General features: G+C 50.0%; 1 protein-coding gene across 1 annotated transcript; it reads left to right on the forward strand.

The window, feature by feature from the left end:
- Positions 1-562: 562 nt before the first annotated feature.
- Positions 563-8,519, forward strand: Serpinf2 (serpin family F member 2). Its single transcript, XM_028759445.1, has 10 exons — positions 563-730; positions 1,772-1,838; positions 1,968-2,006; positions 2,125-2,187; positions 2,460-2,661; positions 3,120-3,263; positions 3,402-3,605; positions 3,938-4,080; positions 6,444-6,648; positions 7,424-8,519. The coding sequence occupies exons 2-10, from the start codon at positions 1,776-1,778 to the stop codon at positions 7,834-7,836; spliced, it is 1,476 nt and encodes a 491-aa protein (XP_028615278.1). The 5' UTR covers positions 563-730; positions 1,772-1,775; the 3' UTR covers positions 7,837-8,519.
- The last annotated feature ends 7,887 nt before the right edge of the window (positions 8,520-16,406 follow it).

A 16,406-nucleotide genomic window follows, 5' to 3' on the forward strand; every position in this document is an offset into this window, starting at 1 on the left:
GACCTGGTAGTTTCCAGAGCTTTGAAGAGCAGAACAAGAGGGTAGAAAGGCAGCCATTGTCCTCTGGTTGCCTTGGATACAGAGCTTCTGGTTTGGGTGGCCTCAGGTCAGTTTTCCTAATGGCTCATCCTTGGGGAAAGTGAACACTGCTGAAGAGGTGGGACCCTGTGAGGGCCAGCCTCCGTCTGAGTCTCTCCACCCCTCACCTTGGGGCCTAGGCTGAAGGGAGCCAACCAGGATCCTGAGCTTGCTACAGTTGGGTGAACAGGCTCCTGCAGCCTCCCCTTCCCTGGGTCAGCTGTGGTGGTGGTGGTGGAAGGGAAGACGTCTGGACACAGGTCACAGCCTCTCTGAGCCTAACTGACTGTGGATAATCCCCATTTTGAGAGATCATTAGAAGGCTTGCCAGGTCCCTGAGCTTCCTGGCCAGACTCAGCCTTCTCAACTGCTCCTGTAACTAACTCCCTTTTCCAGGCTCAGGCAGGGTTCTGGGTAGCTGTTTTAGGGTTAGTAGCCTTGGTGGGAAAGGGTCTTTTGGCCCCCATATCAATGTTTAACCGGATATACAGGTCAATATTTACCAGCACAGAACACAAGCTGAACAGGGGTTGGCTAAGAGCAAAGGTCCTGTGGGAGGAGAGAGCTAGGCCAGGCTGGCTGCACCAGGTGGAGCGTGGGGAGCAAGTGGGTCCAGGAGAACATCGTGTGCTGCGCTAAGAAGCCTGAAGAGGTAGGATGGGAGGGTGGTGCACCTTGCTCCTCGGGCAGCAGAAGAAGTGGGGAGCTGCCCCGTTGGCAGGTGGCAGGGGGTCTGGCTGAATTTATTTAGGGAGCCAGCAGCTTTACAGCATCCTGGGGTGGTGAGGAACAGAGGTACAGGCAGCTCCAGGAGAAATCTCTAGAACTTCAAAACCTGGAGGCCTATTCCTGGTGGGAAGAGACATACATCCAGACTGGAGATAAGGCCCTGGCCGAAGGTTCCTGGACACAGTTGTGGGTCTTGGGGATAAGAGAAGGACCCTTTCAAAGAGCTGGCCCTGAGATAAGGCCTGGGTAGGAGCTGAGGGTGTGAAGGAAGCCTTTGTTGAAGGCACTAGGCTGAAGGCCTCGCTCATTCACCAGCTGGGTTTCCCCGAAGCACCCTGGAGCGGAACTTGGGGCAGAGGTGGGATGGGGCTTGTGGTTTCCGTAAGTCCAAAGGTGTCTGGGCCAGTCATTCATTGGTCAACAAAGCAGTTTCTGGCTGCCCTGTCACCCTCGATTAGGCCTCAGAGCCTTTGGGTAGGACCAGGGCAGCCTGAGAAAGGCTGGATGAAATGAACAGCAGATTGGGTGACTTTGCTGGGGTGGGAAGCTTTCCCACGTCTATCACTGAGGGCCAAGCATCATGCTCAGTATCTACAAAGATTCTTATTTTGGTCATCAAAACCCACATGGGAATAGGAAGGACTTCTGCCATGAGTTACCAAGACAAGGTAGAGCCGAAGGCATTAAGGGAAATGCACAAGGTCCTCTTGCAAGACGTGGAGTCTAGAGTTGAACCCAGGACTGATCCACAATGTGAGATCCCAAAGAATGAAGACTAAATGAGAAACTACATGGGGAAAAAAAAATACTTATGGAAATCCCACCTCTCAGGGCGAGGTCTGCAGCTAATGTGTCTTGAGTCCAGGTTCCGCAGCTTGGTGTGGTCAAGTAGCCTATGGGTAGCAGTCTATTGCCTGGTCTTTGAGTGTGAGGTAGGAACTAACCCTTCCTGTTCTGAATACAGGAACATGGCACTGCTCCGGGGACTCCTGGTACTCAGCCTGTCCTGTCTGCAAGGTCCCTGTTCCATGGTGAGGCAGAGCTGAGGTCTGAGTGGGAAGCGGTCAGTCAGGCTAAAGGGGACAGGGTCAAGTTTGGGAGGGCCCAAAGGGGTGGGGAGGGAGGAATGCTGAGTCCTCTGCTCCCCCTTTTCTCAACAGTTCTCTCCTGTGAGCACCATGGATCTCCTGGGCCAGCAGGTACTCAATAGTGAGGGATTTGGGGTGGGGGAAGAGCCCAAGGGTCTCACCTATGTCTTGGACAAGGTGAGGACTCACGGGAAGGGCCTTTTCTTCATCTGCTTTCTCCTTTCTGTAGCCAGTGAGTGAGCAGGCCCAGCAGAAGCTGCCCCTACCTGCCCTCCTCAAGTTGGGCAATCAGGTACAATCAGCTGGGGCTGGGGAAGAGTAGGTGGGGCCAGAGGGAGGACCTGATCAGTGGAAGCAAGGGAATAGGGATGGGAGAGACATAGTTATGGGGCTGATGCTCTGCTCAGGGGCTCAGAGGGATGGGCTAGGAAGGACTCCAGCATGGCTCTTCTTGCCTCAGATCTGGGACAGGGCCTTTGCTGCCCTGTAGCACCAGGATTATGAGGGACACAGAGAACCTGGAGCTGACTCCTTGACCTCCCTGACCTTGATCTGTCCTTGTAGGACCTTGGTGACCATGCTATCCTGAAGAGGTCCTCAGGAGACTGCAAGAGTACCCCAACTGCAGAGGAGACTCGCAAGCTGGCTCAGGCCATGATGGCTTTTACTACTGATCTGTTCTCCTTGGTGGCCCAAACATCTACCAGCTCCAACCTTGTCCTGTCACCCCTTAGTGTGGCCCTAGCACTCTCTCACCTGGCGCTAGGTACTGGGATCACACCTGTCCAGAAGAACTAGGAGACCGCAAAGGGTTCGGTGCTGCAGAGGTTGTCCATTTGGTAGAATGCAGGTGCCTGAGCTGTCACCACCCTCTATGAATCAGAAATCCAGGGATAACCTAAGAGTGTGGTGATTGAGAAGTGCCCCTAGTTATTTTAGCACAGGAATTTGATGGCTACAATATCTTCCAGTGGACATGAGTGTCTCACTGTGGGACACTGCTGTTCAGAGAGGAAAGGTACCTTGAGCGAGGTGACCTTGCCCAGCTTGTTAGCTGCAGAGATGAAAATAGAATCTGGGAGTCCTATGGCTCTGAACATCTCGGAGGGGAGCAGAGTAGTGGTCTGTGGCCATGTTCTTTATGGGGATGTGAGAGTATGGGAGTGGGCAGTGGGGCCAGAAAGAACCCATGGCTTGGGCGTCAGCCTGCTTGGTCCCCTTTAGGTGCTCAGAACCAAACACTAGAGAGCTTGCAACGAGTGTTGCACGTGAACACAGGATCCTGCCTCCCGCATCTACTGAGTCATTTCTACCAGAACCTAGGCCCTGGGACAATCCGACTAGCTGCCAGAATATACCTGCAGCAAGGTAGGGGCTGATGGCAGCCAGCTGCCCAGAAAGAGTCCTGCCTCTTGTGCACAAGGGTAAGGGAGAGGGGCTTGGCCTCGGGTAGCATACTGGTGGATGTGGAGGCCCTGGGATGAGCTTCTGGCTCATTGCATGCAGGATTTCCCATCAAAGATGATTTCCTGGAGCAATCGGAAAAGCTCTTTGGTGCGAAGCCCAAGAAACTGACTGGAAGACAGGAGGAAGACCTGGCGAATATCAACCAATGGGTGAAGGAGGCCACAGAGGGGAAGATTGAAGATTTCCTCTCTGAGCTGCCGGATAACACCGTGCTGCTTCTCCTCAATGCCATCCACTTTCACGGTACACTGTTCTTCTTAAGTTGCTCACCCTCTCAGCCCCACTCGCACCGTCTGCTGTGCAAGCTTAACTCTGAGGTTGCTAGGCCATGAAATGGGATTGTCTGGGCGTGTGAAGAGGAGACTCAAGCTGTAGAGGCCAGGCTGCCTTGAGAGAAAACTGGGGCTCCAGAGGGATGGAGAAATGCAAATCCAGATATGAGGGAGATACCTAAGATCAACTAGATGTCAACTGGGAGCTTGGCCTCCACCCCTTATTCCTTGAATGGGTTCTAGGCAGGACAGGTGGGAGGCTGGTCTCATGTTACATGGTTCCCGCCCTCTGCTTGGCTGCAGGTTTGTGGAGGACCAAGTTTGACCCAAGCCTCACCCAGAAGGGCTCCTTCCACCTGGATGAACGGTTCACCGTGCCAGTGGATATGACACACTCGCTGTCATATCCTCTTCGATGGTTCCTGCTGGAGCAACCTGAGATACAGGTCACTCTAGAGTTTAGCTTGGGCTGGTAAACTAGGCCTGGTGCTGGGAGGTAAAGTCTGGTCCCTGGGGTAGGTAGCTCCCGAAGGATCTATTAGGCTTCTACCCAGGACCCAGCCTCTTTGAGGTTCATCTGCTCAAAGAAAATATATTGAGCTTTTGTCATGTGCCAGACAACTGTTCTCTGTGCTAGTGGAGCCCAAGAAGACCAGAGCCTAAGGGAAGATAGGAGTTTTCACACAGTGCTTCATAGGTGGGAGTTGGGTTTCAAAGCGTACTGCTCAGAACATTCTGACTGGATGGAGCTCCATGCCAAGCTGTCTCAGCTGTGGCTTCCCTTGCGTCTAGCCTAATCGTGACTCCATGGCTAGAATACTGATCCTTGGGCCCATCGTCTGTGGCTGAGATAACAGTATGGGCTAGTTTTGTTTGTTCGAGGGTCTGACAATGTTACACAGGCTGGCTTCGAACTCATGATCCTCCTGCCCCAGCTGTTTGAGTGCTGGAGTCCCAGGTGTGTGGCACCACACCCGCTCATCCATTCTGTTGGTTAGTTTCACTAGGCAAGCTGGGCACAGCATTGCCAGTTCTGCAGGGAGGAGCCATGTGGGCAGCCAGACTTCTCTCTAGCTTGTGGTAAGAGGATGAGAGTCATGCTCAGCTCCACTCAGCATCTCACCTTCCTGTTGCTTCTTCCTCAAAGCCCTGTGCTACCCACCGGTCCTCCATTCTCTGGCTCCATCTCCCTATCCTCCCACTGGCAGAGGACCTGCCTGTAGGCACTATGCTGGGATCCAGGGAGCCCTGAGCTTAGGGATTTCCATGTTCCCCTAACTGCAAGGATTCTTTAAAAAAAAAAAAAAAAAAAAGCCCTGTGAGCTGAGTGCGGTGGTTTACATCATAATCCCAGCACTCCGAAGGTTGAAGCAGAAAGACTGAGTTTGAAGATAGTCAGGGCTACATAGCCAGACCCTATCTAGAGAGAGAAAGAGAGAGAGAGAGAGAGAGAGAGAGAGAGAGAGAGAGATCTCATTCCACATCTTAGCATATATAGCATATAGAGCAGACTCTCTGGATGAAGATAAAAGGTAAGGGGCAAGCTTCCTACTCTTTGCTGTGGCTTCTCTATGGGTCATTTTGAAAGCCAGTAGCCCTACCTATCACCCCCAGGGAGAATTGAGAGGAAAAGATATGAAGGCCCATAGCTTGTTTGTACAGCATGCTGATAGCACATAAAGAACTCAGTCTGTAGTGAAGACACTACTAGAAGAGTTAAAAATCTATCTGGACATGTAGCTCAGTTGTTGAGTGCTTGCCTGCCATGCACAAAGTCCTTTTGTTCAACCCCTAGCAACACATAAACCAGGCACACTGATGCAATCCGCCATTCCTAGTACTTATAGACAGAGGCAGGAGGATCAAAAGTTCAAGGTGGAGAAGTGGCTCAACAGTTAAGAGTACTTACTAGCTGCTCTTGCAGAGGACCAGGGTTTCATTCCCAGCACCCACCATGCAGCTCACAACTACCTATAACTCCAGCTCTAGGGGATATGGTGCCCTCCTCTGGACTGTGAGGGTACTGCAAGGACATGCTACACAGACATGCACTGAGGCAAAATACTCATACACATAAGATCAAAATAAACCTTAAAAAGAAGTTCAAGGTCATTCTGAATTACATAGTGAGTCTGAGGACAGCCTGAGACATTACCCTGTCTAAAACAAAACAAAACAAAATTGGGGCTTGATGTACTGTTCTGTAATCCCAGCATTCAGGAGGCAGGTAGGCAAGAGAGTCAGAAGTTCATAGCCACCCTTGGCTAAACAGTCATTTCAAAACCAGCTTGGGATCCATGAGACTCTGTGTCCAAAAAAGAAGGAGCTATGTGTAGCTATACACATCTTAAATCCCAGCACTCAGGAGGCAGATCTCTGCAAGTTCGAGGCCAGCCTGGTCTACAGAATGAGTTCCAGGACAGTCAGGGCTACACAGAGAAATCCTATCTAGAAGAAACAACAACAAAAAGATGGCAAAAAAAAAAAAAAAAAAGGTGGAGAGCAATGTAGGAAGACAGCTGATGCCGACCTGTTCCTCCTCTATACACCCATGTGCAAACACCCTCACACCCATACAAACGTGTGCTTATGTATGCACACACAGAGATGTAAAAGCATTATGTCACTTGGTCCCGTGTCACCTTGCAAAGGGGAAAGTGGTATTATTCCACTTCACAAGTGAAGAGAAAACGTGCTAACCCTGAATTTCTGGCTCTTGTCTCAAAAGTCCAGAAGTAATTTTGGCCCAGATTCCAGACAGGTCCAGGTGCTGTCTGGTCCTCATGTTCTCTCCTTTTCTTATCTGTAGGTGGCTTATTTCCCCTTTAAGAACAACATGAGCTTTGTGGTCATAATGCCCACTTATTTTGAGTGGAACGTGTCTGAAGTACTAGCCAACCTGACCTGGGACACTCTGTACCAGCCCTTGCTGCGGGAGAAGCCCACCAAGGTGTGGCTGCCTAAACTCCATCTGCAACAGCAGCTGGACCTCGTGCCCACCCTCAGCCAGCTGGGTAAGGAGGTTGGGGATAGGGTGCCCCCAGGTGGTCAGGGCAGAGTATGTGAGCTGGCAATGCATCTGAATCAGAGGTGGCCCTGTTTCCTGGATGGGAGCATTTGATATGCTCCTTTAGACTTTCTGTTCTGGGGTGGATTGGGGTGAACTCTGCCGCCTGAGACTGAGCATTACAAAGAATCCTGGGTAAAGAGTTCAGAGCGATATGTGAACCTCACTGACTAGCTTGGAAAGGGAAGAGGAGAAGCTGGGGTCACCATGTTGAAGAGCCACAGCAGCTGGGTAGTGGTGGCGCACACCTTTAATCCCAGCACTTGGGAGGCAGAGGCAGGTGGAGTTCTGAGTTCAAGAGTTCGAGGCTAGCCTGGTCTACAGAGTGAGTTCCAGGACAGCCAGGGCTACACAGAGAAACCCTGTCTCAAAAAACCAAACCAAAAAAAAAAAGAAGAGCCACAGCTACCCTGCACTAGGCCGTGAGAGCCCACTGTGCACAAAGTCTAACGGAGCAGGCACATGGAGACCCAGGTCCTCCCAGTCTAGTGTGAGTGGTAAATTTGAGGTTGTCTCTCCAGTTTACCCCAGAGACTATCAAACCAATACCTAGTGCAGACCCTGATTTTAAAAAGCTTCTAGAAGTGTTGTCTAGGCTGAGGCTTGGAGGCTTGATAGATTCCAATCAACTGCTGGGTTCAAGTGTTCCCTTTAGCCAGGATGCCAGACACATCCAAATAGCCTTGGGGCAACACTGACCAGTCATCTGCTACTCTGGGCAGGTCTACAGGAATTGTTCCAGGGCCCAGACCTTCGTGGAATCTCTGACCAGAGTCTGGTGGTGTCTAGCGTGCAACATCAGTCTACCATGGAGCTCAGTGAGGCCGGTGTGGAGGCAGCCGCAGCTACCAGCACCGCCATGACCCGAATGTCCCTCTCCTCCTTCACTGTGAACCGACCCTTCCTCTTCTACATCATAGAGGACACCACGGGCATGCCCCTCTTTGTGGGCAGTGTGAGGAACCCTAACCCCAATGCACAGCCCCAGCTCCAGGAACAGCAAGATTCCCCTGACAACAGGCTCTTAGTCCAGAATGACAAAGCTGACTTCCATGGAGACAAGACCTTTGGTCCTGACTTGAAACTTGCACCCCGCCTGGAGGAAGATTATCCCCAGTTTAGCTCCCCAAAGTGAGGAGGGGCCCTGGGCAGCAGCATCCTGAGTCCCCACCTGGATCAGCCTCTCAACTCCTGTGACTCATTCAACCAGCTTTGTGGGATGGGGTGGGACCTGGGGGACTGTCACCAGGGATAGGAGCTGTTCTCTTGCAGCAGCTCCTGGGGATAGGAGGTGGATGGGGCCTGGAGGAAGGCAGGCACAGGGAATCTTTATTTCTTCCCAAGGGGCTCAAGAGATGACCTTTTGTGGGCTGGCACTCGTGGACACAGTTTTGACTAGAGGTAGGTTAGGCAAGTCCCTAATTAGAGTCCCTCCACATTTGTAAGCAGAGAATGGAGAGGCCATCTTTAGACCTATCACCAGACAGCCTGGGTGGGAAAGGGAGAGACAGTGTTGGTCTCCTGAGCTTAGACTGGCCTTTGTGTTATATTCCATGGGTGGAGGCTGACCTACCCTGGCTCTGATGTCCTTTGCTGAAGACATTCAGGTCTCCAACCTGTGTCCTGCCACCCATGTCACCCCTCTGGTTTTTGGAGATGCCAATACTGCCAGGAGCCTTCCTCCTTCATCTCTCTCTTGTCCTTGTCTGCCAGGAAGCTCAGGGGCTGAGGCAGGGAAGGGCCCCTTTAGCTCCCAAGACTCTTTTATAAAGTTTTTGTAGTGATTTTTATGCCACCTGAATAAAGAATGAATGGGCAGGGCTGGTCTGACGTCACAGTTCTGGGCAAGTGGATGTGGCCGGGAAGCACCACGGGGCAGATTGCACTGAGCCCTCTCTGTGCCACGTTCGGTCTTTGGCCACATGCCAGTCCTCTCTGAGTCTACTAGGTCTACCTCCATGCCAGCCTGGCTCAGCTCTCAGCCCTTCCCTCTATGTGTGCCTCGGGCAGCTGGTAACAAGGACGGCTCAGAACTGGCAATTAGGGAGCTAGCGGGTTTCTAATTACACCCTAGCCGTTATGCCAGGAGCCGGCGCCCGCCAGCCGGGGCCAGGCTGACAGCTGGAGGCTGGCAGTGTCTGAGGATTTTGGGGATGTAGTTGGAGATACTTGGCACCGGGATGGCTACTTCCTGTGACAGAGTAGGAGCTGGAGGCAGAGGTGGTGTGTGCATGGATGATGAGGGTTGCCCTCTGGTGTAGGCACATCTCCCTGATGAGATCTCCTGTGTGTCCAGGCAATAGCCCTCTGGGGCCCTAATGTCCCTGGGCAAGGTTGGGTGGGGAGGATGAGGAGGGTAAGAGGTCCCTGGTGTAGGATCCTGATGCTGTTAAGAATGTACGTGTGTATAGGGGGGAGGGTGGACTCATTAGGAACATGTGTCAGAGGTGAAGTACCCTGATTGAGACATGAACAGCAGAGCCTGGAGCATCAGTCCGAGCAGGAGCCAAAGGAGGTAATGGAGAACAGCGCAGAAGTCTCAGGAAGAGAACTGGAGATCTGCTGGGGAGAGGAGAAGAAAGAGCAGAAGGTCTGGGCTGAGAACATGCGCAGACGTCCACGATGAGCTGAGCGTGGGGCTGGGGAGGAGGGAGGAGTCAGTAGCCGGGTACAGAACCCGAAGCGCTCTGGGACCGCGCAAGGAGAAAAGACAGCTGCTATTTAGTTCTATTTTTGTGTGTATATCTATTTAATGTGAATATATGTTTGTGTATCAGACGTGTTCAATGGCTATAGAGACCGGAAGAGGGCGTCAGATCATCTGAAACTGGGGTTGCAGGTTTCTGATACACCAAATGGGTGCTGGGAACCGAACCTGGGTCACTAAGAGAGCAGCAAATGCTCTTACCTGATGAGCCATCTTTTCTCGACTCACTCACTCTCCCCCTCCTTTCCTTCTTCCTTCCTTTCTCCCTTCCTCCCTCCCTCCCTCTTTCCCTTCGTCCGTCTGTCCGTCCCTCCCTCCCTCCCTCCCTCCCTCTCTCCCTCCCTCCCTCCCTCCCTTCCTTCCTTCCTTCTTTTTCCTTTTGGTTTTTGTCGACAGGGTTTCTCTGTGAAACCCTGGCTGTCCTAGACCCTATTTGTAGACCAGGCTGGCCTCACACTCACAGAGATCTGCCTGCCTCTGCCTCCCAAGTGCTAGGATTAAAGACCTGTGTCATTGCTACCCAGCATTCCCTGACTTAAAAAAAAAAGGTCGAAATTTTATTTTAAATTATATGCAGGTATGTATGCATGTGTGTATGTGTGTGTGTTGTGTGTGGGGAGGTATATATTTATGAGTGCAGTTGTCTTCAGGGGATGAAGAGGGTATCAACTGCCTGAAGATGGATTTACAGGTGGTTGAGAACCAACTGATGTAGGTGCTGGGAACAGAACTCCAGACCTCCATAACAGCACTACACTAACCACTGAGCCAGCTGGCCAGAAACACCCTGTGTGTGTGTGGGGGGGTTAACTTTAATTTTTTTGCATTTATTTATTTATTTTTGTTTGTTTGTTGAATTTTGTTTTCTTTATTTTGTTTCTGAGACTAGATCTCACTATGTAGTCTTAGTTTACCTGTTACTCATGATGTAGACTAGACCAGGCTGGCCTCGAACTCACAGAGATCTGTTGGCTTCTGCCTCCCAAGTGCTGGGATTAAAGGTGTGCACCACCACATCTGGGAATTTACTTACTTATCTATTTATTTACGATTGTGTGTGTGTGTGTGTGTGTGTGTGTGTGCTTGTGCCATAATTCATAAGTAGAGGTGAGAGAACAATTTGCCGGTATCTGTTCTCTCATTTTACCATGTGGGTTTCAGGGATCAAACTCGGGCCCTCAGCCTTGGCAGCAAGCTTCTTCACCTACTTAGCCATCTTGCTGGCCCTTTCCCCCAGCTTTTTGTTTTGCATAAATGAATTATAAAGTCTTTTCCTCTGTCCCCATGCCCTGCCCCAGCCTGGCAGTTCTGGGGCCTGAACCCAATGCTCTACCACTGAGCTGTCTTCTAGCTCAGTTTACAGTCCCTTGTATCTGTTGGGTTTCTTGCCTCACATTTTGGAGGTTAGCCCATGTTGTGTACAGCAATGTCCTTTCACCTGGAAGCCTCAGACTTGTGAGATGCTGGGTCTGAGCTTGGCTGTGGAAGGCTCGCGTGGCTTCTGGACGGGATGAAGAGGGAACAGGAAGACTGGTGGTTTCGCCCACCCAGGGTGCAGATCAAAGTCATAGAATTTGTGGCTAGACCACAGGGGATAAGAGAAGGACAGACTCGAAGATGATGGGATCCTTGCAATTCCCAGGTTCTTGTAAGAAATGGGTAGGGGTGGTGCCTTTGACCAAGCCAGGAGGCAGAAAGATTGAAGGGTGGTCAGGAGATTTGCTCTTTAAACATGTTTTAATGGCAATGTTCCTCTAATACAGGTCAGTCACATGCCCCATTTCGCCTGGAAAAATTAGAGTTATTTCTGTCATTTGAGCTAATTAGTAGTCTTGCTGTTGGATGTGTCCTATGAGTTCATTTCTGGGCTACCATGTGGATCTCGAAGGCATGGGGCCCCTGACTATGGCTTTGAGGTCACCCATTTTGAATGTCAAGGAGTTGACTGAATATTTGGTAAGGGCTGGAAGTCTGTATTTGACAGCATAGAGCTGCTTTAAGTCATGGAGCTAGGGCCTGGGCAGAGCTCCCGCAGAGCACGTGCAAGGCCCTGGGTTTTGTCCACGGTGAGGGGCGGGGAACACTGAACTAGAAGAAATCCTTTAAGGAGAGATTCTGTTCAAAAAAAGGAAAAGGGTCCAAGGATCAACAAGCAGAGACAGAAAAGACAGGGAGCTTATGGTGGGAGAAATGGTGGCAAGAGGGAAGGGGCTCTGAGAAGGAGCTCTGCCCTGCTGCCTGCTCCTGCGGGGAGTTCCCATGTGGCGGTCAACACAAGTCACTTGTTGCAGTAGTTTCAGAGGAGACAGGCACAGAGGCAGAGGTGAGGAGGAAGTGGAAGCCGGGACTGTAGACTTCAGAGCAAACAGCTCTTTACGTCATGGCAGTGAGGGAAGTGGGCAGCGACTTTAGGGACGTATCATAAAAAGGAGAATTTCAGATAACCCAGTGTTCAGAGTGAACCCAGGGTCTTGTACATGCTGGGTAAATGCTCTACAGCAGACTACACCCTCAGTCCTAAAAGTCTCTCTCTCTTTCTCCCTCTCTCTCCCCTCCTCCCTTTCTCCTTCCCTCCCTCCCTTTCTCCTTTCCTCCCTCTCCCTCTCCCCCTCTCCCCCTCCCTCTCCCTCTCCCCCTCCTCCTCCTCCTTCCTCTCTCTCTCTCTCTCTCTCTCTCTCTCTCTCTCTCTCTCTCTCTCATTTGTTGTGTGTGAGTATCTCACTCCATGTTGTCTGGTTCTGCAGCAAGTATTACCAGCTGTGCCCTGGAAGTTCAGACCTATTTTGAAGTAGGAGACTCTGGAAGAGAGTCTGAGAGTCTATTTGGTGGACTAATTTATCTAATTTCCTGGAATCCCACAGAACCAAGATTGAAACAATAAGGTTTCTCCACCCTTCCAATAGAGGGTGCTCTCTTGTCAGAGCCTTTGGCAGGCAGTTGCTTCCAGAAGACTTTCCCATCATACATCTGTGGTGGATGGCTTGGTAGGAGCCGTGGTAAATACAGAGCCCTCTTAAGCAGTCCTCTTCTTCAGGTGCAGTCCCAGGAGGCACTGGAACAGCAGCAAGTGTGAACACAGTGGATTGAGGGCACTGTAGACAGATATAATGTTCCTGCGAATAACGCCTCGTGTCCACATATGCATTTTATGGAGTGGGGATGAGATCTAGGGCCTCATGCACGCATGCCAGGCAAGGACCCTATCAGAGTTACACCTCCGGTCCTGTGGGAGGCTTTTGGTGCATGCATTTAGAAGTAGAACATTGGGCTTTCGATTCGGGTGTGTCCACCTTTAACGTGATCACACACAATGTTAGCATTTACTGTCACATTGTTCTTCACAGTTGCCATATGATCGTACACTTGGGATGGGTAGAGTTCCTCATTTTCCACACCCATGTGGATGCTGGTGTTGTCATGTGAATTAATTTATTATTATTTTAGAGAAACGTTGTTGTTTAATGGTAAAGCTTAGCACACTCCAGCACCAGGACTGGCATGGAGTCAAAGCAGCAGGAACGGCCGGGTGACCTCATGGAGCCTCACATGGCAAAGAGGATGAGGAAGTCCCATGGTCTCAGACAGGGCAAAACCCAGAATGGCATAGGAGAAGAGCTGCTGCTTGGGAGACAGGTTCCTGGTATATCCAATAATCAAACTACCAACACTGTGCCAGTGCCAGCCCCTATCCAGCCACAGCAACTGTGGCGGCCCCAGCCCCAATGGAGAGGGAGCTGATGCAGGAAGGCAGTTTAGAAGCAGTTTAGATGAGGCCTCTGGTGTATTCAGGAGGGAGGCAGACACAGGCCTGAGGGAAACAGAGCTGGAGAACCAAGCAGTGCCTTGGTGGTGGTCTGCATTTTTCAATCTCCCAAGCTTTTTTAAATTTAGGTATATGAATACACTGTCAGAAGAGGGCATCGGATCCCATTACAGATGGTTGTAAGTCATCATGCAGTTGCTGGGAATTGAACTCAGGACCTCTGGAAGAGCAGTCAGTGCTCTTAACCACTGAGCCATCTCTCCAGCCCCCTCAATCTCCCAGATTTAGCCCTTGGTTTCAGCGTGCCAGGTGATTACATTTTTTTTTTTTTTTTTTTTTTGGTTTTTTCAAGACAGGGTTTCTCTGTGTAGCCCGAGCTGTCCTGGAACTCACTTTGTAGACCAGGCTGGCCTCAAACTCAGAAATCCGCCTGTCTCTGCCTCCCAAGTGCTGGGATTAAAGGCGTGCACCACCACCGCCCGGCCCAAATACATAATTCTTAAAAAAAAAAAAAAAAAAAAAAAGACTGTGCAACAAGACTTGTTATTGTTTTAATTTGATTTTTTTCTTGGGCTTTGGGGAATCAAATCCAGCCTCCCCCTTTTTGGTGGCACTTTAGGTAGGGTGTCTCTATTATATCCCTCTGACTGTCCTTGAATTAGCTACGTAGACCAGGTTGGCCTTGAACTCACAGAAATCCTTCTGCCTCTGCTTCAGGAGAGCTTGGATTAAAGGTGTCATACCGGGGTGAGGGACTTTTCATGTATCAGGGAAAGTGATCTCCACTGAGCATGTTCCCAGCCCATGGAACGCCTTTGGATAAATTTATTGTCCCCTTGGTATTCTTCCATGAATGACTTGGGCTTATTTTTTTTTCTTAAATTATTAGCTAAAACTTTTTGTTATATTTATTTTATTTTATGATTGTTTTACCCATGTGTATGTGTGTACACTATATGCAATCCTGGTGCCTACAGAGGTCAGAAGAGGGCATTGGATCCCCTGGAAGTGCAGTTATGATGTTGTGAGCCTCCATGTGGGTGCTGGGAACTGGGCTGGAGTCCTCTGCAACAGCAACAAATGCTCTTAATTGCTGAGCCATCTCTCCAGGTCCTCTTGAATTTTTATAAGTATTTTGCATAAGTTCTTTGAGAATTTCATACAATATATTTTGATTGTATTCACCCAATGCCTCTCAGTTTCTCTCAGATCCACCTCCCTGTCCCTCCATCCTGTTTTTATTTTTATTGATGTGTGTGTGCACACACCTGTGAGTGATGCTAGTGGAGGCCAGAGATGGGTGTTGGATCCCAGGGAGCTGGAGTTACAGGCAGTTTTGACTCTCTAGGCTTGATTCGGGTACTGAGAATGTAATTCAGGTCCCCTGCACGGGCCGCAAGTGCTCTTACCCACTGATCAGCCCTCCAGCCCCCTCTTGAGTTGTTTCTGGCTTTCTCGTTGATTTACAGTTTTGGTGTGGCTGCATCTTCTCTTCCTTTTACAGTATCTATACAGTGTGAAGAGAGATTTCTAACTTTAATATCACATTGGTCGTCCATCTTTTTCCTTTTAGTTTGTACTTCTTTGGGTGTAGGTCTTTATGTTGGCCTTAGATTTCCAACAATTCTCCTACTTCTGTGTTCTGAATGCTGGAGTTTTATACACACCACCACATCCAGCTACTTATTGTTCGCTTTTGTGTTTCTGTGTATGCCATGGATTGCATCTGTAGCTCAGAAAATAACTTCTGGGAGTCATTTCTCTCCTTCCACCATGTGAGGCTGGGGATTGACTCATATCCTTATGCTTAGTGACAAGTACCTTTTACTTTCAGAACCATCTCTTTTCTTTCTTTTCTATATTTTGCTTTTTTTTTTTTGAGACAGGGTTTCACATAGCCCAGGTTAGCCTCCAACTCTTTTCTTTTTCTTTTTTTTTAATTTTCTAGCCTCCAACTCTTTAAAACATTTTTTTTAAATTAATCATTCCATTCGTTTACATCTCAAATGATATCCCCCTTCCTGGTTACCCCTCCACAACCCCCCATCCCATCTGCCCCATTCCCTTCTCTTTTGGCTCTTTGAAGGTGTTCCCCCACCCACCCACCCACTCCTGCCCCACTGCTCCAGCATCCCCCTACACTGGGGCATCAAACCTCCAAAGGACCAAAGGCCTCTCCTCCCACTGATGTCAGACAAGGCCGTATGTATCTGGGGCCATGGATCCCTCCATGTGCACTCCTTGGTTGGTGGTCTAGTCCCTGGGAGGTCTGGGTGGTCTTACCAGCCGACATTGTTCTTCCTATGGGGACATAATCCCCCTCCACTCTTCCAGTCCTTCTGTGAGTACCCCTCACTGGCGTCCCTGAGCTCAGTCTGATGGTTGGCTGTGAGCATCTGTATCTACATTGGTCAGGTGCTGACAGAACCTCCCAGGGAACAGCCACACCAGCCTCCTACTCTTATATGAAAGATTGATGTGAACTCCAGATCTCCTTTCTCCGTTTCAAGTCCTAGGATTACAGGAGTGCACCATCCTGCCTGCCTAGATTTGCTCTATAGAGCATGGTATTGCTTAAATGACGTGGTGGGCATGATCTTGCAGAAACAAGAGGATCACTGTGAGTTCCAGGCCAGCCTGGGGTACATAGTGAGGCTTGATCTCAAACAACTGATGGACCAACCAGGAAAGATATCAGTATCACCTGTGCTCAGAGGTGTGGCACTGGGTGATGGGAGACTGAATGAGAAGTTTTCACAGGGCAACTTTTGTTGCTTTTGACACTGTGTGTGGGTACACGCACATGTGTGTATATGCATGTGAGCATGTGCACATGTATATGTGTGTGTGCATGCACTTGCACACGTATATAGATCAGAAGACAAATTTGTGGAGTCAGCACACTCCCTCCACCTGGGTTCCAAGGATTGAACTCATGTCATCGGGTTTAGACTGCAAGTGCCTTTGCCCCCTAACACAGTGCTTTCCCTAGAGGCGCTCCACAAGGTGCTTTTGAAAGCTGGACTCTGACTGTTGACATTCGTCTTCCTACAGAGCTGAACCTTGCCCACTACAAAGTCTTACTGGCCCAAACTCTGCTTCCTGTGGCCTTCCAGAGGATGGTTGTAGAGACCCCTGAATTTTCTCTTGTTTGAGTCTTCTTTGAATGGCTGTTGGGCTTTGTTAGGCAGCCTAGAAAACATTTGTTATATAGCTTTAGAAAGAAAGTTTTTTT

The sequence above is a fragment of the Grammomys surdaster genome, unplaced genomic scaffold (assembly GCF_004785775.1).
Source record: "Grammomys surdaster isolate TR1022 unplaced genomic scaffold, NIH_TR_1.0 126278, whole genome shotgun sequence".
NCBI classification, from domain to species: domain Eukaryota; kingdom Metazoa; phylum Chordata; class Mammalia; order Rodentia; family Muridae; genus Grammomys; species Grammomys surdaster.